A 15768-nucleotide genomic window follows, 5' to 3' on the forward strand; every position below is an offset into this window, starting at 1 on the left:
ACCATGCTTAGCTCAAAGAGCTTCTGCAGAGAGCTCCTTCTGAAGATTCTGCTCTTAAAGGAGACCTCAGAGCAGAGTTCTGAGGTGGTTTGGGGCTTCCACCATGCTTAGCTCAAAGGTCTTCTGCAGAGAGCTCCCTCTGAAGGTTCTGCTCTTAAAGGAGACCTCAGAGCAGAGTTCTGAGGTGGTTTTGGGGTTCCACCATGCTTAGCTCAAAGGTCTTCTGCAGAGAGCTCCCTCTGAAGGTTCTCCTCCAAACTGAGGTCTTAGTTAGGCAGAGTTCTGAGGTGGTTTGGGGCTTCCACCATGGTTATCTGCTGCCTTGGAGCTTCAGATCTCAAAGGGCTTCTGCAGAGAGCTCCTTCTGAAGGTTCTGCTCTTAAGGGAGACCTCAGAGCAGAGTTCTGAGGTGGTTTTGGGCTTCCACCATGCTTAGCTCAAAGAGCTTCTGCAGAGAGCTCCTTCTGAAGGTTCCTCACTGAAGTCAGATCTGGTTTGAGGTTTGGACTTGATGGATCTCAAAGGGCTTCTGCACAGACCTCCTGCTGCAGGTGGCCCTTGGGTGACCTCCTGCTCCAGGTGGTCACCTGGTGGCCACCAGCCAAGGTGATGCTCTGGAGCTGTCCCTGCTGCCACCATCTCACCATTGGTCACCTTCAGGGAGTGGCTCTTGCCTGGCAGAGAGGTGCTGGCAGTGCCAGGGGTTGGCAGGGAGGGTGGCAAGAAGGTGACAGAGGTTGGCAAGAAGGTGGCAGGGAGGTGGTGGCAGTGTCATTGGATGGCAGAGGCGGGCAGGGAGGTGGCACAGGGTGGCAAGGAGGTGACAGTATCAGGTGGTGGCAGTACCAGGAGAAGACTGGGGGTGGCAGGGAGGTGGTGGCAGTGCCCCAGTGGGTGGCAGAGAGGTGACAGCACCCCACTGAGTAACAGAGAAGTGGCAGAGGGTGGCAAAGAGGCTGTGGCAGTGCCAGTGGGTGGCAGAATGTGGGCAGAGGGTGGCACTGCAGGGAGGTGGTGGCAGTGCCACCTTGTGGCCAGGAGGGGCCGCCCTTGTCCCACATTCGCTCTTGTCCCCAGTGCCCCGGGGATGCCCCTAATGATGTCCCCAGGGATGCCCCCAGTGCCCAATAGCTGCCCCTAGGGATGCCCTCAGTGCCCCAATGATGCCCTCAACGCCTCAGTGATGTCCCCAGTGCCCCAGGGATTCCCCTAATGATGCCCTCAGTGATGCTTCCAACGCCTCAGTGATGTCCCCAGTGCCCCAGGGATGCCCTTAATGATGCCCCCAGTGGTGCCTCCAATGTCTCAGTGATGCCCTCAGCACCGCAGGGATGCCCCTAATGATGCCCCCAGGGATGCCCCAGTGGTGCCCCAGGGCAGCTCCAACTCAGAGGGCAGGACTTTGAGGCCACCTTCGTTTCCTTTTGATCCCTTCCAGCTGCTTTGGCAGTGCCAACAGCAGCAGCAGCAGGGCAGGGTTGTGCCCAGCTCCCAGGCCAGTTGTGCCCCCTGGCATCTCGGAAGGAGAGGTGCAGCTGCAGTTGGCATCACCCAGGATCTTCCAGACCTGGAGCTGCTCCTTTTGGTCCTCAGTGACCTAAGTGGTAGCTTTGGGCACCTCTGTGTGCCCCTGATGCCACCTTTGGGGGACAGGGAAGGGATCTCCTTCTGCCACCATGCCCTGAGGCTGATGCCACCAAGGTGCCAGTGGTGAGCATCATCTTGGTGGGGGCAAGAAGGATCTGCTGCCCACACTCTGTTCTGTGCCCTCCAGAAGGCCTCCGTAGCCCCTCCAGTGCCCCTTGCTGGCTCCTGGGCACCTCCCTTGTGCCCCTCCCAGCACCCTCCAGCTCCTCCTGCTGGCAGCTGCTCCCCCTGGGGCACAGCAAGCACAGGAAGGCTCCAGGCTGGGGGCAGAGTGGCTGGAAAGGGCCTGGGGGGAGTTGGTGGCAGCAGCTGGAGAGCAGCCAGGGGGTGCCCAGGTGGGCAAGGAGGGCAGCAGCAGCCTGGCAGGGAGCAGCAGTGGTGTGGGCAGCAGGAGCAGGGCAGGGCTTGTGTCCCTGGGCTGGGCACTGGGGAGGGCACAGCTGGCAGGCTGGGGGCAGGGCTGGGCACAGCAGTGGCAGGAGGAGCTGGAGGGGCTGGGGCAGGGCACAGAGCAGGGCAGCAGAGCTGGGCAAGGGTGTGGAGGAGCAGGAGGAGGCTGTGCAGGAGCTGTGAGGAGCAGCTGAGGGAGCTGGGGCAGGGCTGAGGCTGCAGCAGAGGAGGCTGAGGGCAGCCCTTGTGGGGCTCTGCAGCTCCCTGGCACCCCTGGCTGTGGCCAAGCAGTGCCCTGCTGCTGCCTCTGCTGCTCCTCAGCACCAGCCTCAGCCTTCTGCTGCCTGGCAGCAGCCTGGAGCCAGCTGGGGCCAAGCTGTGTGCTGAGGGCTGTGCCCAGAGGAGATGGGCTCAGGCTGTGCCAGGGCAGGTGGAGGCTGTGCCTGAGCAGCACTTTGTGCCCCTGGAGGCTTGCCCAGGCCTGTGCCAGGCTGCCCAGGGCAGTGGTGCAGTGGCCATGGCTGGAGGGGCTGGCAAGGGGCAGAGCTGTGGTGCTGAGGCCATGGGTGGGTGGTGCTGGGGCAGGGCTGGGGCCATGCTTTGGCCTCCATCCCCTCCCTGCTCTCTCCCAGCCCACCCCTGCCATGGATTGCTCACCCCAGAGCTGTCTCTCAGCCCCAGCTGGCATCTGCCCAGCTCCAGGTCTCTTCCCCTTGCCCCCAGCTGAACACCTCTGATGCTGCTGCAGGCCAAGGCCAGGAGCCCTGAGGACATCTCCAGCTCCTGGTGGCCTCAGGAGGCAGAGGCTGAAGCTTGGCTTGGTCCTCACTCCTGCTGCATCAAGCAGGGGGTGGTGGCACCATGCTTGTGCCCAGCTCCATGCCCAGGACCATCCAGAACCCCCTCTTAGATGCTGACCATGAGGTGGAGGTGGGGATGGACTCCAGCCCTCACCCCAGAAGCTCTCCAGCTGCTGACTCCTTCACCCTGGGCACAGATTCAGGGTTGGGCATGGGCTGGTGGCAGGAGGAACCCTCTGAGCTATCTCAGAGGCTTCTGAGCTCTGCAGCCAGAAGTGGAAAGCAACTCAGCAGCCCCAGAAGCCACCAAACTTTCTCCTCAGGCTTCCCCTTGCTTGCCCTGGGGCCAATTAGCAGCTCAGGAGCTGGGTGCTGATCACCTCCTGCAGGGCCACCCCTGGAGCCATGAGGTCCCTGGTGGCACAGGTTGGCATGGCCCCAGCTCCAGGGCTGCTTGCCAAGAGGCCAATTAGCAGCTTGCTGCTGCTGCTGCTGCTCCTCAGAGCTTTCTCCTGGGGCTTCCACCTCCAAAGTTCTTGGAGATGAGGCTGAGAGGCACTGATTGTCCCCAGGGGTCCTTGGGTACCAAAAGGTGATGGGCTGGGGGCACCTTCCAAGGTCATGGAGTCATGGAATGGGTTGGAGGCACCTTCCAAGGTCATGGAATGGGTTGGGTTGGAGGAACCTTCCAAGGTCATGGAATGGGTTAGGTTGAAGGCACCTTCCAAGGTCATGGAGTCATGGAAGGGGTTTGGTTGGAGGCATCTTCAGAGGTCATGGAATGGGTTGGGTTGGAGGCACCTTAAAGGTCATGGAGGAGTTTGGGTTGAAGGGACCCTCAGAGGTTGATGCACTCTCCTGGTGCCTAAGAGTTGTCTGCAGCTCTCCTGGATCCATGAGGAACTCATCAGAGATGTCCATGGAGACCTTCAAACCCTCTCCTGGTGCCTAAGAGTTGTCTGCAGCTCTCCTGGATCCATGAGGAACTCATCAGAGGTGTCCATGGAGACCTTCAAACCCTCTCCTGGTACTTGATAGTTGGCTCCAGCCCTCCTAGGTCCACGAGGAACTCATCAGAGGTGTCCGTAGAGACCTTCAAGCCCTCCCTTGATGCTTGAGAGTTGTCTGCAGCTCTCCTGGATCCATGAGGAACTCATCAGAGGGGTCCCATGGAGACCTTCAAACCCTCTCCTGGTGCCTGAAAGTTGTCTGCAGTTCTTCTAGATCCATGAAGAACTCCTCAGAGTTGTCCATGGTGGTGGAGGACATCTCCAGGAGGATCCAGTGGCCCAAGGAGTTCCTCTTGACCCTGAGCAGCTCCAGATGGTGGTGGAGGACACCTGCAGGAGGGTTCAGTGGGCTAAGGAGTCCATCCTGAACTTGACCACAGCTCCAGGTGGTGGTGAAGGACATCTAAGGGAGGATCCAGTGAGTCAAAGAGTCCTTCTTGAACCTGAGCAGCTCCAGGTGGTGGTGAAGGAGGACATCTCCAGTAGGATCCATTGGGCCAAGGAGTCCCTCTTGAAGCTGGCCAGCTCCAGGTGGTGGTGGAGGACACCTCCAGATGAGAAGCTTCTGGAGAGATCTTGACCTCATGACTTCTTGGGAGGTCATGAAAGACCTTGGAGAGACTTATGGAGAGGTTCTGCCCTCATGGCTACTTGGGAGGTCAACAAGGGCCTTGGAGAGGCTTCATCTGGTGGAGGTTCCTTGTCTGGTGACTGGAGAGAGCTGACCTTAGGTGGTGCAGAATTGACCTTCTCATGGGCTGGGTCCTCCTGCCTCGGGAGTTTGACCTCTTGTTGGTCCTGCTTGGTCTTCCCACCACACCTGAGCGGGAGGAGCGTGGGCAGGGGGGGGTTGAGTAGGAGAATTTGGCCACCAAGACCTGGAGGTGAGGTGGGAAAGAGAAGGAGAACATCTACAGGGGCATGGGGAGCAGAGCAGGGGTGGAGGAGACCTCAGCCTGGACCCTGACACTGCAGCAGCCTCCAGTTAGCAGGAGCAGGAAACCTGCTGGGGGGGACCTGTGGGGCTGGGAGGGGACCTGTGGAGCTGGGAGGGGACCTGTGGAGCTGGGAGGGGACCTGTGGAGCTGGGAGGGGACCTGTGGAGCTGAGGGGGACCTGTGGAGCCTCCATCTCTGGTGCCTCCACCTTTGGGCTGCCCTTGTTGAGGTTGGTTTGGTTGTGCCCTAAGTGATGCTGTTGAGAAGCTTCCACCTCTTGGTCCCCTCCACGTCTCCCTGCCCCCCTCCACGTCTCCCTGCCCCCCTCCACGTCTCCCTGCCCCCCTCCACGTCTCCCTGCCCCCCTCCACGTCTCCCTGCCCCCCTCCACGTCTCCCTGCTCCTCTCCTTCTCCAGACCCCTGCTGGGCTCTGCAGGGCTTTGGGAAGGACCATGAGGAGCATCTCCACCTTGCAGCTTGCTCTGCTCCACCTCATCTCCTGCAGGCTGAAGGCCAAGGAGGCTCAGAAGATCACAGAACAGACCCAGGGAGGTGCTTGGGTTGGAGAAGAGCTTTCAGGTGATGGAGTCCTTCCAACCCATCCTTCACTCTGCCAATGGTGGTGCCCAACCATGGCTCAGCTGAGTTCTCCATGCCAGCACCACCCACTGAGGTCCTCCCCTGTGCCAGATAGGGTCTGGAGTCCCACCAGAGCAGGAGACTCCACAACCTCCCTGGGCAGCTGCTCCAAGGCTCCACCACCCTCAGAGCCAAGAACCTTCTCCTGGTGGAACCTTCTGGGCTGCACTTTGTGTCCAGCTTAGGTGGCAAAGCAAAACGTCTTGCCCCAAGCCCTGGAGGGTAGCTGAAGCTTCTGGGCCACCAGGGAGAACTTCTGTTGGTGTCTCCATGCTTGGTCTCACCGTGTTGGTGACCTCTGGAGCTGGGAGGTAGGACCAGTGGAGCTGGATGGGACCTGCCTGGGCCATAAATCGTGGCCTGGCTGAAAGCTTTGCTGTCTCCTTGGTGCCCAGAGGACACCTGGAAGGTTCTTCACCTCCTGGGGATGCTCCAAGCTTCTTCTCCTGCAGGAGCTGCTTCTTGTTTGCTTCCACAACTCCTCTGGCACCAGCAGGAACTGAGGAAGATGAGGTCCAAGCCTTCTCCAGGTGGCCACAAAGACATCACCCAGCAGTAAAAAGTCCTTCCCTGGGGGGGACAGCAGCAGGGCTGGAGAAGCTCATTTGCCCCCCAGGCTTCGTGCTGGTGACACAAGGAGGAGCTTGAGCTCCACACAGGTCCTGGCTGATTGGCCAAGGTGTGATCAGCTCCTGTCCTCCACCATCATCTCCAGGCTGGGAGCTGCTGCTTGCTGCTGCAGCACAGCAGGAAGCCTCCTGAGATACCATCACCACCATCACCACGCTTGGTAAGTGCCACCAGCAGCCCTTCCAGCAGCGTGGTGGAGGTGGGCACCAGGGTGGGCGAGGAAGGAGCAACTCTGAGGTGGTCCTCAAGGAGGTCCACAGCACCTCACAGGGTCTCAAGAGTTGGGTTTGGGTTCTTCCTCTTCTAGCAGTGTGGTGGATGTGGGGCATGGAGGTGGGCACCAAGATGGGTGGGGAGGTGGAGCTCTGTGGTGGCCCTCAGGAGGTCCACAGCACCTCCTGGGTTGGGTTTGGGTTCTTCCTCTTCTAGCAGTGTGGTGGATGTAGGGGGTGGAGGTGGGCACCAAGATGAGTGGGCAGGAGAAACTCTGAGGTGGTTCTTAAGAGGTCCACAGCAGCTCACAGGACCTCCTGAGCTGGGCTTGGGTTCTTCCTCTTCTAGCAGTGTGGTGGAGGTGGGCACCAAGCTGAGTGGGGAGGTGGAGCTCTGAGGTGGTCCTCAGGAGGTCCACAGCACAGGACCAGGCTCCAGGTCCACTCCTGACCTCTTCCCTCCCCACAGGACCAGGCTCCAGGTCCTCTCCTGACCTGACCCCACAGGACCAGGCTCCAGGTCCACTCCTGACCTCTTCCCTCCCCACAGGACCAGGCTCCAGGTCCTCTCCTGACCTGACCCCACAGGACCAGGCTCCAGGTCCACTCCTGACCTCTTCCCTCCCCACAGGACCACGCTCCAGGTCCTCTCCTGACCTGACCCCACAGGACTACGCTCCAGGTCCACTCCTGACCTCTTCCCTCCCCACAGGACCACGCTCCAGGTCCTCTCCTGACCTGACCCCACAGGACTGCGCTCCAGGTCCACTCCTGACCTCTTCCCTCCCCACAGGACCACGCTCCAGGTCCTCTCCTGACCTGACCCCACAGGACCACGCTCCAGGTCCACTCCTGACCTCTTCCCTCCCCACAGGACCAGGCTCCAGGTCCTCTCCTGACCTCTTCCCTCCCCACAGGACCACGCTCCAGGTCCACTCCTGACCTCTTCCCTCCCCACAGGACCAGGCTCCAGGTCCTCTCCTGACCTCTTCCCTCCCCACAGGACCACGCTCCAGGTCCACTCCTGACCTCTTCCCTCCCCACAGGACCACGCTCCAGGTCCACTCCTGACCTCTTCCCTCCCCACAGGACCACGCTCCAGGTCCTCTCCTGACCTGACCCCACAGGACCATGCCCTTCTCCAACATCTCCTCCCTCCACCCTCCCTTCTTCATCTTGGCCACCATCCCCGGCTGGGAGCTGGCCCATTTCTGGCTGTGCTGCCTGCTCTACGCCCTGGCCCTGGCTGCCAACGGCTGGGTGCTGCTGGCAGTGAGCCTGGAGCCCTCCCTGCACCTCCCCAACTACCTCTTCCTCCGCATGTTGGCCAGCGTGGACCTGGCCCTGGCCACCACCACCCTGCCCCGGGCCCTCGCCGCCTCCTGCTGCGGCAGCAGAGAGATCACCTTCGGGGGCTGCCTCCTGCAGCTGTTCCTCATCCACAGCCTCTCTGCCGTGGAGTCCTCCCTGCTGCTGGCCATGGCCCTGGACCGGCTGGTGGCCATCTGCCAGCCGCTGCGCCACGCCGCGCTGCTGCCGCCCGCGGCCACCGCCCGCCTGGGGCTGCTGGCCCTGGCCAGGGGCACTGCCTTCTTCCTGCCCCTGCCCCTGCTGCTCCTGCCCCTGCCCTTCTGCGGCCCCAGGCTGCTGTCCCACCCCTTCTGCCTGCACCAGGACGTGATGAACCTGGCCTGTGCCGACATCACCCCCAGCCGGGTCTATGGCCTGGCTGCCGTCCTGGCGGTCATGGGCGTGGATGCCTTCCTCATCTGCCTCTCCTACCTCCTCATCCTCAGGGCTGTGCTGAGGCTGGCCTCCCGGCGGGAGAGGCTGCGGGCCCTGGGCAGCTGCCTGGCACACCTGGGCACGGTGCTGGCGTTCTACGTGCCCCTGCTGGGGCTGTCTGTGCTGCACCGCTGGGGCAGGGAGCTGCCCCCCGTGCTCCACACCGCCACGGGCAGTGCCTACCTGGCAGCGCCCGCGGTGCTCAACCTGTATAGGGTTAACACTCCTGGGGGAGTGACCCTGAACCTGACCCTAGGGGTCTTGGCCCCTCCTCAGGGGTGGGCCACACTCCAGGTGATGGTTAGCCCACTCCCCCCACTTCCTGTGGTATAAAAGACAGGAGTTCTCCTGTCTCTTCCTCTTTTCGCCCCCTTGCTCACTACCTGCGTTCATGACCGCACACACACACTGATACTGTATACCAGCCACGAGGCAGAGACACCATCACACTACTCGGGTTGTATCCATCCCTGTTTTGTATTTTGCTGTTTTTCCCTTCCTTATCCTTTGTAAACTCCCCTACCTCCAATCCCTTTTTTTTTTTCTAAGTTATTGTTAAACTTTTCCTTTTTAACTTCCAAATCGAGTGAGATTGATTTATTGGGGTGTCCCTACCTTTTATCTCTCTCCCTGTCTTTTGGGGAAAGGAGGGGGAGGAGGGGAGGGCACTCTATAAACTCTATAAATTCTATAAATTGTCATTGGGTCTACCAAATTTATAAGAGTCTCTGGGAACTTGCATTTGAACCCAAGACAATTTATTTGGCGTCTCAACGTGGGGCTAGGTAGAAAGAATTCTTTCAGAGAAGATTTGGAAGTTAAAAAATGGATATTCTGAAAGTCTTAATCATTAACGCTTTTGCATGGCTGTTGTGGGGCTGGCTGTTAAAGTTTATAAGTTACCATGTCTTCTGGATTGTCATTGATATGCTCTGGGAATATTCTAAGCATTTGCCTGCCCGAGTCTATGCCTATTTCCTGAATTCTGTTAGTAATATCACTGTGTTTAGAAATGTTTCTGGAACATGGAATCAATCTGAGTATATGCATTGGAGCACAGAAGCTCCAGATATTTTGGGGGAAAAATGGTACTGGATAGCTGTTATTTCACTGTGTGTAAATTTGGGTTTGGGAATTAATAAGATAGCGGTGAACTGGGACACGTGGAAATATCGAGTGGGCGCCGCCATTAGGGTGCTTAGGGGGAGGGGTGGTCCTCACTGCCCCAGCTGCAACTGCGGGGGATGGGCGACAGGGCAGACCGCCCCTAGCGCGGCTCCGCCCCGAACTCCGCCTCCGGTCCCGCCCAGGGCAGCCCCCCGGACCCTGCCCCCTCAGCCCAGCCCCCTTCACCTGGCGCCAATTACGACGCGGCCAGCAAGATCAAATCAAAACCCTCCCGCAGATACCGATCCAGGGCAAGGGACCTCTTCGGGAACCAGCACCCCCCAGCAACAGCAACCAGCTGGAAATGGACCTGATAATGGAGTGATCCTTATCAGCTCCACGCCCAGAAAGGAAATCAGGCACATAAGGCAGGAGTATGCAAGGGCAAACGGACAGTCCCTTTTAGCCTGGCTTTTGAAATGCTGGGATGCAGGAGCAGAAACAGTGGACCTAGATCACAGGGAGGCGAAACAGCTGGGATCCTTGTCGAGGGATGGAGGTGTGGATAAGGAGCTGGGAAGGCTCGATGGTACCCACTCACTTTGGGCCAGGCTTCTGATAGCTGTGAGGTACAGGTACCCGACTAAGGATGACATGATTTTCCATCCCCTTAGATGGACAGATATGGAACAGGGGATCTCATACCTGAGGCAAATGGCGGTTCAAGAGATAATTTATGGAGCCGACCAGAGGCCCTCGGACCCTGATGATGTCCGCATGAAGCCAGCCCTCTTAAAGAAACTGACTCAGTGTGCCCCTTCCACATATGCCCCCACATTGGGAGCACTGCTGCTGGGCAGAGACCCCAACAACCTTCCCACAATCAGGGAGTTTGTGAATGACCTAAGACAGTTTGAAGACAGTTTGTCGAGGAAAACCTTAATTGCCACTGTAGAGACCCTCACCCAAGAAATGAACGAGCTGAAAGCCTCTTTCTCTGAAATGCAGAAGGCAGAGGATGACTGCTCCTCACCTTCAGAATGGGTGCAAGTCTCAGCTGTAAGGAACACACGCCGCCGTGCTCCTCCTCCTCCCCGCAGGAGACCAGCCCAGAGCAGACAGGGTACACACAGGGGGTCACTCTGGAGAACACTGTGTGACCATGGGGAAAACATGGACAGATGGCATGGCCAGCCCACCTCAGCTCTATCGGCCAGGGTAAGGGAACTGCAGGGGACAAACACAGGGAATAACTCCTCCAGAAGAGGGGTTGCCCCAGTGTCCCGCAGGCAGCGCTCACGCTCAAGGGGTGGTGAAGCCAGTAACTCAGGTCCATGTGCCTCATGCAGTCACACTGCTCAGAATTAGAGGTGCCCTGTCTCCAGCCAGGCGGAGGCCAGGGATAACAGAGTATATTGGGACGTGTTTGTGAAATGGCCTGGCACTTCTGAAGCCGAGAAGTACAGAGCGTTGGTAGACACCGGTGCCCAATGCACTCTGATCCCCTCCAGCCACAGGGGGACAGATACTGTTACAATTGCAGGAGTCACAGGGGGGTCTCAGGAGTTGACTGTGCTGCAGGCTGAGATAAGCCTCACCGGGAATGTGTGGGAGAAGCACTCCATAGTAACTGGCCCTGATGCACCTTGCATCCTGGGGATTGACTTTCTCCGGGAAGGGTACTTTAAAGATCCGAAGGGGAACAAGTGGGCATTTGGCATAGCAGCTGTAGAGACTACAGACAAAGAGCAGCTGTCTATCATGCCTGGCTTGTCAGATGACCCTTCCGTGGTTGGTACCCACAAGGTGGAAGATGTCAAGTTACCTATTGCTTCTCGTGTAGTTCATCGCAGGCAATACCGCACCAACAGAGACTCCCTGCTACCCATACAGCAGCTGATTCGCCGCCTGGAGCAGCAGCTTGTCATCAGCAAGAGCCACTCGCCCTTCAACAGCCCGATATGGCCAGTGCGAAAGGAGACAGGGGAGTGGAGACTCACGGTGGATTTCCGAGGCCTGAACGAAGTGACTCCTCCAATCAGCGCAGCCGTGCCTGACATGTTGGAGCTGCAGTATGAACTGGAAACGAAGGAGGCCAAATGGTATGCCACAATTGACATTGCTAATGCTTTCTTCTCCATCCCCATTGCAGAAGAATGTAGGCCGCAGTTTGCCTTCACCTGGAGAGGAGTCCAGTACCACTGGAACAGACTGCCTCAAGGGTGGAAGCACAGCCCTACAATCTGCCACAGCATCATCCAGACTGCACTGGAGAAGGGTGGAGCTCCGGAACATCTGCAGTACATCGATGACATCATTGTATGGGGTGAGACAGCAGAGGAGGTCTTCCAGAAGGGTGAGAAGATCATTAATATCCTGTTGGATGCAGGTTTTGCCATTAAGAGAAGCAAAGTGAAAGGGCCTGCCAGAGAGATCCAGTTCCTGGGAGTTCGATGGCAGGATGGCCGACGCCACATCCCTATGGATGTGGTGAATAAAGTGGCCACTATGGTGGAACCCACTAACCGGAAGGAGACACAATCCTTCCTGGGGTTTGTGGGCTTTTGGAAGATGCACATTCCCGGGTACAGTCAAATTGTGAAACCCCTCTTTGACGTTACAAGAAAGAGGAATAACTTTGAGTGGGGACCTGAGCAGCAGGTGGCATTTGACCAGATCAAACGAGAGGTGGTCCATGCCATGGCCTTGGGACCAGTTCGAACCGGCCCAGAGATTAAGAACATTCTCTACACAGCAGCCGGTGAGAATGGTCCTAGCTGGAGCCTATGGCAGAAAGCTCCTGATGAGACAAGAGGCCGCCCACTCGGGTTCTGGAGCAAGGCGTACAAAGGCTCAGAGACCAAGTATACCCCCACAGAGAAAGAAATCCTAGCTGCCTATGAGGGAGTCAGAGCTGCCTCTGAGGTGATTGGGACGGAGTCACCACTCCTTTTAGCTCCAAGGCTTCCGGTCCTGACTTGGATGTTTAAAGGGAAGGGTTCGACTCCGCACCATGCCACAGATGCCACTTGGAGTAAGTGGATGGCTCTGATAACTCAGAGGGCTAGGATGGGGACTCTCGAGCGTCCAGGCATTGTAGAGGTCATCACCAACTGGCCAGAGGGTACTGACTTTGGAAAGCCAGCAGAAGAGAAGGCAGTGACCCGTGCCGAGGAAGCCCCCCCATACAGTGACCTCCCTGAGGAGGAAAAGGCATATGCTCTCTTCACAGATGGATCCTGCCGCCTGGTAGGCAGCAAGCGAAGATGGAAGGCTGCCGTCTGGAACCCCACACGCAGGGTTGCAGAGGCAAGAGATGGAGAAGGCGAATCCAGCCAGTATGCTGAGGTGAAAGCCATCCAGCTGGCCCTGGACATTGCAGAACGAGAGCAGTGGCCAATGCTATACATCTACACCGACTCATGGATGGTAGCAAATGCCTTATGGGGGTGGCTGAAGGAGTGGAAGAGAAATGATTGGCAGAGAAAAGGGAAGCCTATTTGGGCTGCTGATCTCTGGCAAGACATTTCTGCACGCCTGGACAAACTGCCAGTTAAAATCCGACACATCAGTGCTCACATCCCAAAGAGCAGAGCCACTGAAGAGCAGCAGCATAACCACCAAGCTGACCAGGCTGCCCACATCTGCCAGATTGACCTGGACTGGAAGCACAAAGGTGAACTGTTCTTAGCTCGGTGGGCACATGACTCTTCTGGTCACCAAGGAAGAGATGCCACATACCAATGGGCCCGAGACAGGTCCGTGGACATATCCATGGAGGCCATAACTCAGGTTATCCATGAATGTGACATCTGTGCCACCATAAAGCAAGCCAAGCGCATGAAGCCTTTGTGGTATGGGGGAAGGTGGTCAAAGTACAGGTATGGGGAGGCCTGGCAGATTGATTACATCACTCTGCCTCGGTCTCGTAGTGGCAAGCAGTATGTGTTAACCATGGTGGAGGGAAGCACGGGGTGGCTGGAAACCTACCCAGTACCTCATGCTACTGCCCGTAACACCATTCTGGGTCTGCAGAGCCACATCCTGTGGAGACACGGTACCCCAGAGAGAATTGAGTCAGACAATGGGACCCATTTCAAGAACCACCTTGTAAGCAACTGGGCAAAAGAGCATGGGATAGAATGGGTTTATCACATCCCATACTACCCACAAGCTGCAGGAAAGATTGAGCGACACAATGGCCTGCTGAAAACCACCCTGAAGGCTATGGGAGGTGGAACTCTCAGAAACTGGGAGAAGCACCTTGCAGAAGCCACTTGGCTGGTGAACAGCAGGGGATCAGTTAACAGAGCTGGTCCTGCTCAGTCTGCCCTACTGCCCACAGTTGAGGGAGATGGAGTTCCTGTAGTCTGTGAAAGGAATCTACTGGGAAAGACTGTGTGGGTTGCTCCTGCCTCTGGTGGGGGAAAACCTATCAAAGGGGTGGTATCTGCAGAGGGTCCTGGTCACACATACTGGGTGATGATGGAAACTGGTGTTATCGAGTGTGTCCCTCAGAGAAATCTCTCTTTAGCTGAAAAGGTTTTGAAATCTCAGAGTTGATTCCATGTGTTCCAGATACTTTCAGGTTATCTTGTATTATAGTTGTATAATAGTTGTATCATAGTTGTGCAATACTTGTATCATAGTTCATAAGGGGTTACAAGTTGTTTTTGTAGTTATACCCTCACCACTACACGGCGTCCAACAGAACCTACATGACAGCAGCAGCTATCCAGAGTCCTACAGCATCGCATCACACCACGGCGTCCAACCAGAACCCTGCATCTGATTCGTCACTGATGCCCTGCAGTGAGAGACTGTTCCTGATTTTCCCTCCAGAGGATGTCTACAGCCATCTCATCTACACCTGTTCCCCTGATGCCAGACATGAAGAGACTGTTCCTGATGTTTTCTTCGCAGAGGGAAAAGACTCTTTTCCTGAGTACCAACAAGAACTGTTCCTGATTCACTGACTTTTCTTCCGTTCCTGCCCTGCTCACATCTCAGCAACCTGCACCGGACCAGAGGAACACATCGCCTTGGGATACAGCCGGGGACCAAGAAGGACTTCACGAACTCTTAACCCATGGACACTTTTCCCATCTTTGGAGAAGAAGACTGTTCTTAGGAAGGTGGAAGTGGTCTAACCAAGGGGTGGAATGTATAGGGTTAACACTCCTGGGGGAGTGACCCTGAACCTGACCCTAGGGGTCTTGGCCCCTCCTCAGGGGTGGGCCACACTCCAGGTGATGGTTAGCCCACTCCCCCCACTTCCTGTGGTATAAAAGACAGGAGTTCTCCTGTCTCTTCCTCTTTTCGCCCCCTTGCTCACTACCTGCGTTCATGACCGCACACACACACTGATACTGTATACCAGCCACGAGGCAGAGACACCATCACACTACTCGGGTTGTATCCATCCCTGTTTTGTATTTTGCTGTTTTTCCCTTCCTTATCCTTTGTAAACTCCCCTACCTCCAATCCCTTTTTTTTTTTCTAAGTTATTGTTAAACTTTTCCTTTTTAACTTCCAAATCGAGTGAGATTGATTTATTGGGGTGTCCCTACCTTTTATCTCTCTCCCTGTCTTTTGGGGAAAGGAGGGGGAGGAGGGGAGGGCACTCTATAAACTCTATAAATTCTATAAATTGTCATTGGGTCTACCAAATTTATAAGAGTCTCTGGGAACTTGCATTTGAACCCAAGACACAACCCCATCGCCTACGGGCTGGGCAGCAGGCAGCTGCGCCGCCGCCTCCGGGCACTGCTGCCTGCCAGGGCTGCCCACTGACCCCTGCTGCCTGCCCGCCCTGCCAGGGCTGCCCACTGACCCCTGCTGCCTGCCCGCCCTGCCAGGGCTGCCCACTGACCCCTGCTGCCCTCCTGCCCTGCCAGGGCTGCCCACTGACCCCTGCTGCCTGCCCGCCCTGCCAGGGCTGCCCACTGACCCCTGCTGCCCTCCCGCCCTGCCAGGGCTGCCCACTGACCCCTGCTGCCTGCCCGCCCTGCCAGGGCTGCCCACTGACCCCTGCTGCCCTCCTGCCCTGCCAGGGCTGCCCACTGACCCCTGCTGCCCTCCTGCCCTGCCAGGGCTGCCCACTGACCCCTGCTGCCCTCCTGCCCTGCCAGGGCTGCCCACTGACCCCTGCTGCCCACCCACCCTGCCAGGGCTGCCCACTGACCCCTGCCGGGCCAGCCCCTCCTGGCTCCTCTCACCACCTCCTCTGCTCTGACTTCTGGGCCCTTTGGTGCTTTGGGCTCCCTTTGGATGGCATCTCCAACGTGGCAGGAGGCTCTTGAGGTGCTACCGTGAAAAGCAAAGCAGTTGGAAGCTCCCTCTGAGAGTGTCCACCCTCAGCAGCCCTCAGGGGAACCTTCTGCAATGAGCTAAAGCCAGCCCTGGTCCATCAGACCTGAAGCCAGCCCAGAGGCAGAAGGCAGCACCAGAGGAGCTGGAGCTGTGCAGAAGGCAGCACCAGAGGAGCTGAAGCCAGCCCAGAGGCAGAAGGCAGCACCAGAGGAGCTGGAGCCAGCACCAGAGACAGAAGACAGCACCAGAGGAGCTGGAGCCAGCACCAGAGGCAGAAGGCAGCACCAGAGGAGCTGT

General features: G+C 57.6%; 1 protein-coding gene across 1 annotated transcript; it reads left to right on the plus strand.

Annotated features, from left to right (window-relative positions):
* Positions 1-7398: 7398 nt before the first annotated feature.
* LOC135175768 (olfactory receptor 51E2-like) lies at positions 7399-14952 on the plus strand. Its single transcript, XM_064144060.1, has 2 exons — positions 7399-8252; positions 14868-14952. Exons 1-2 carry the CDS (start codon positions 7399-7401, stop codon positions 14950-14952), a joined length of 939 nt encoding a protein of 312 aa, XP_064000130.1.
* Positions 14953-15768: the final 816 nt, after the last annotated feature.

The sequence above is a fragment of the Pogoniulus pusillus genome, chromosome 6 (assembly GCF_015220805.1).
Source record: "Pogoniulus pusillus isolate bPogPus1 chromosome 6, bPogPus1.pri, whole genome shotgun sequence".
NCBI lineage: Eukaryota > Metazoa > Chordata > Aves > Piciformes > Lybiidae > Pogoniulus > Pogoniulus pusillus.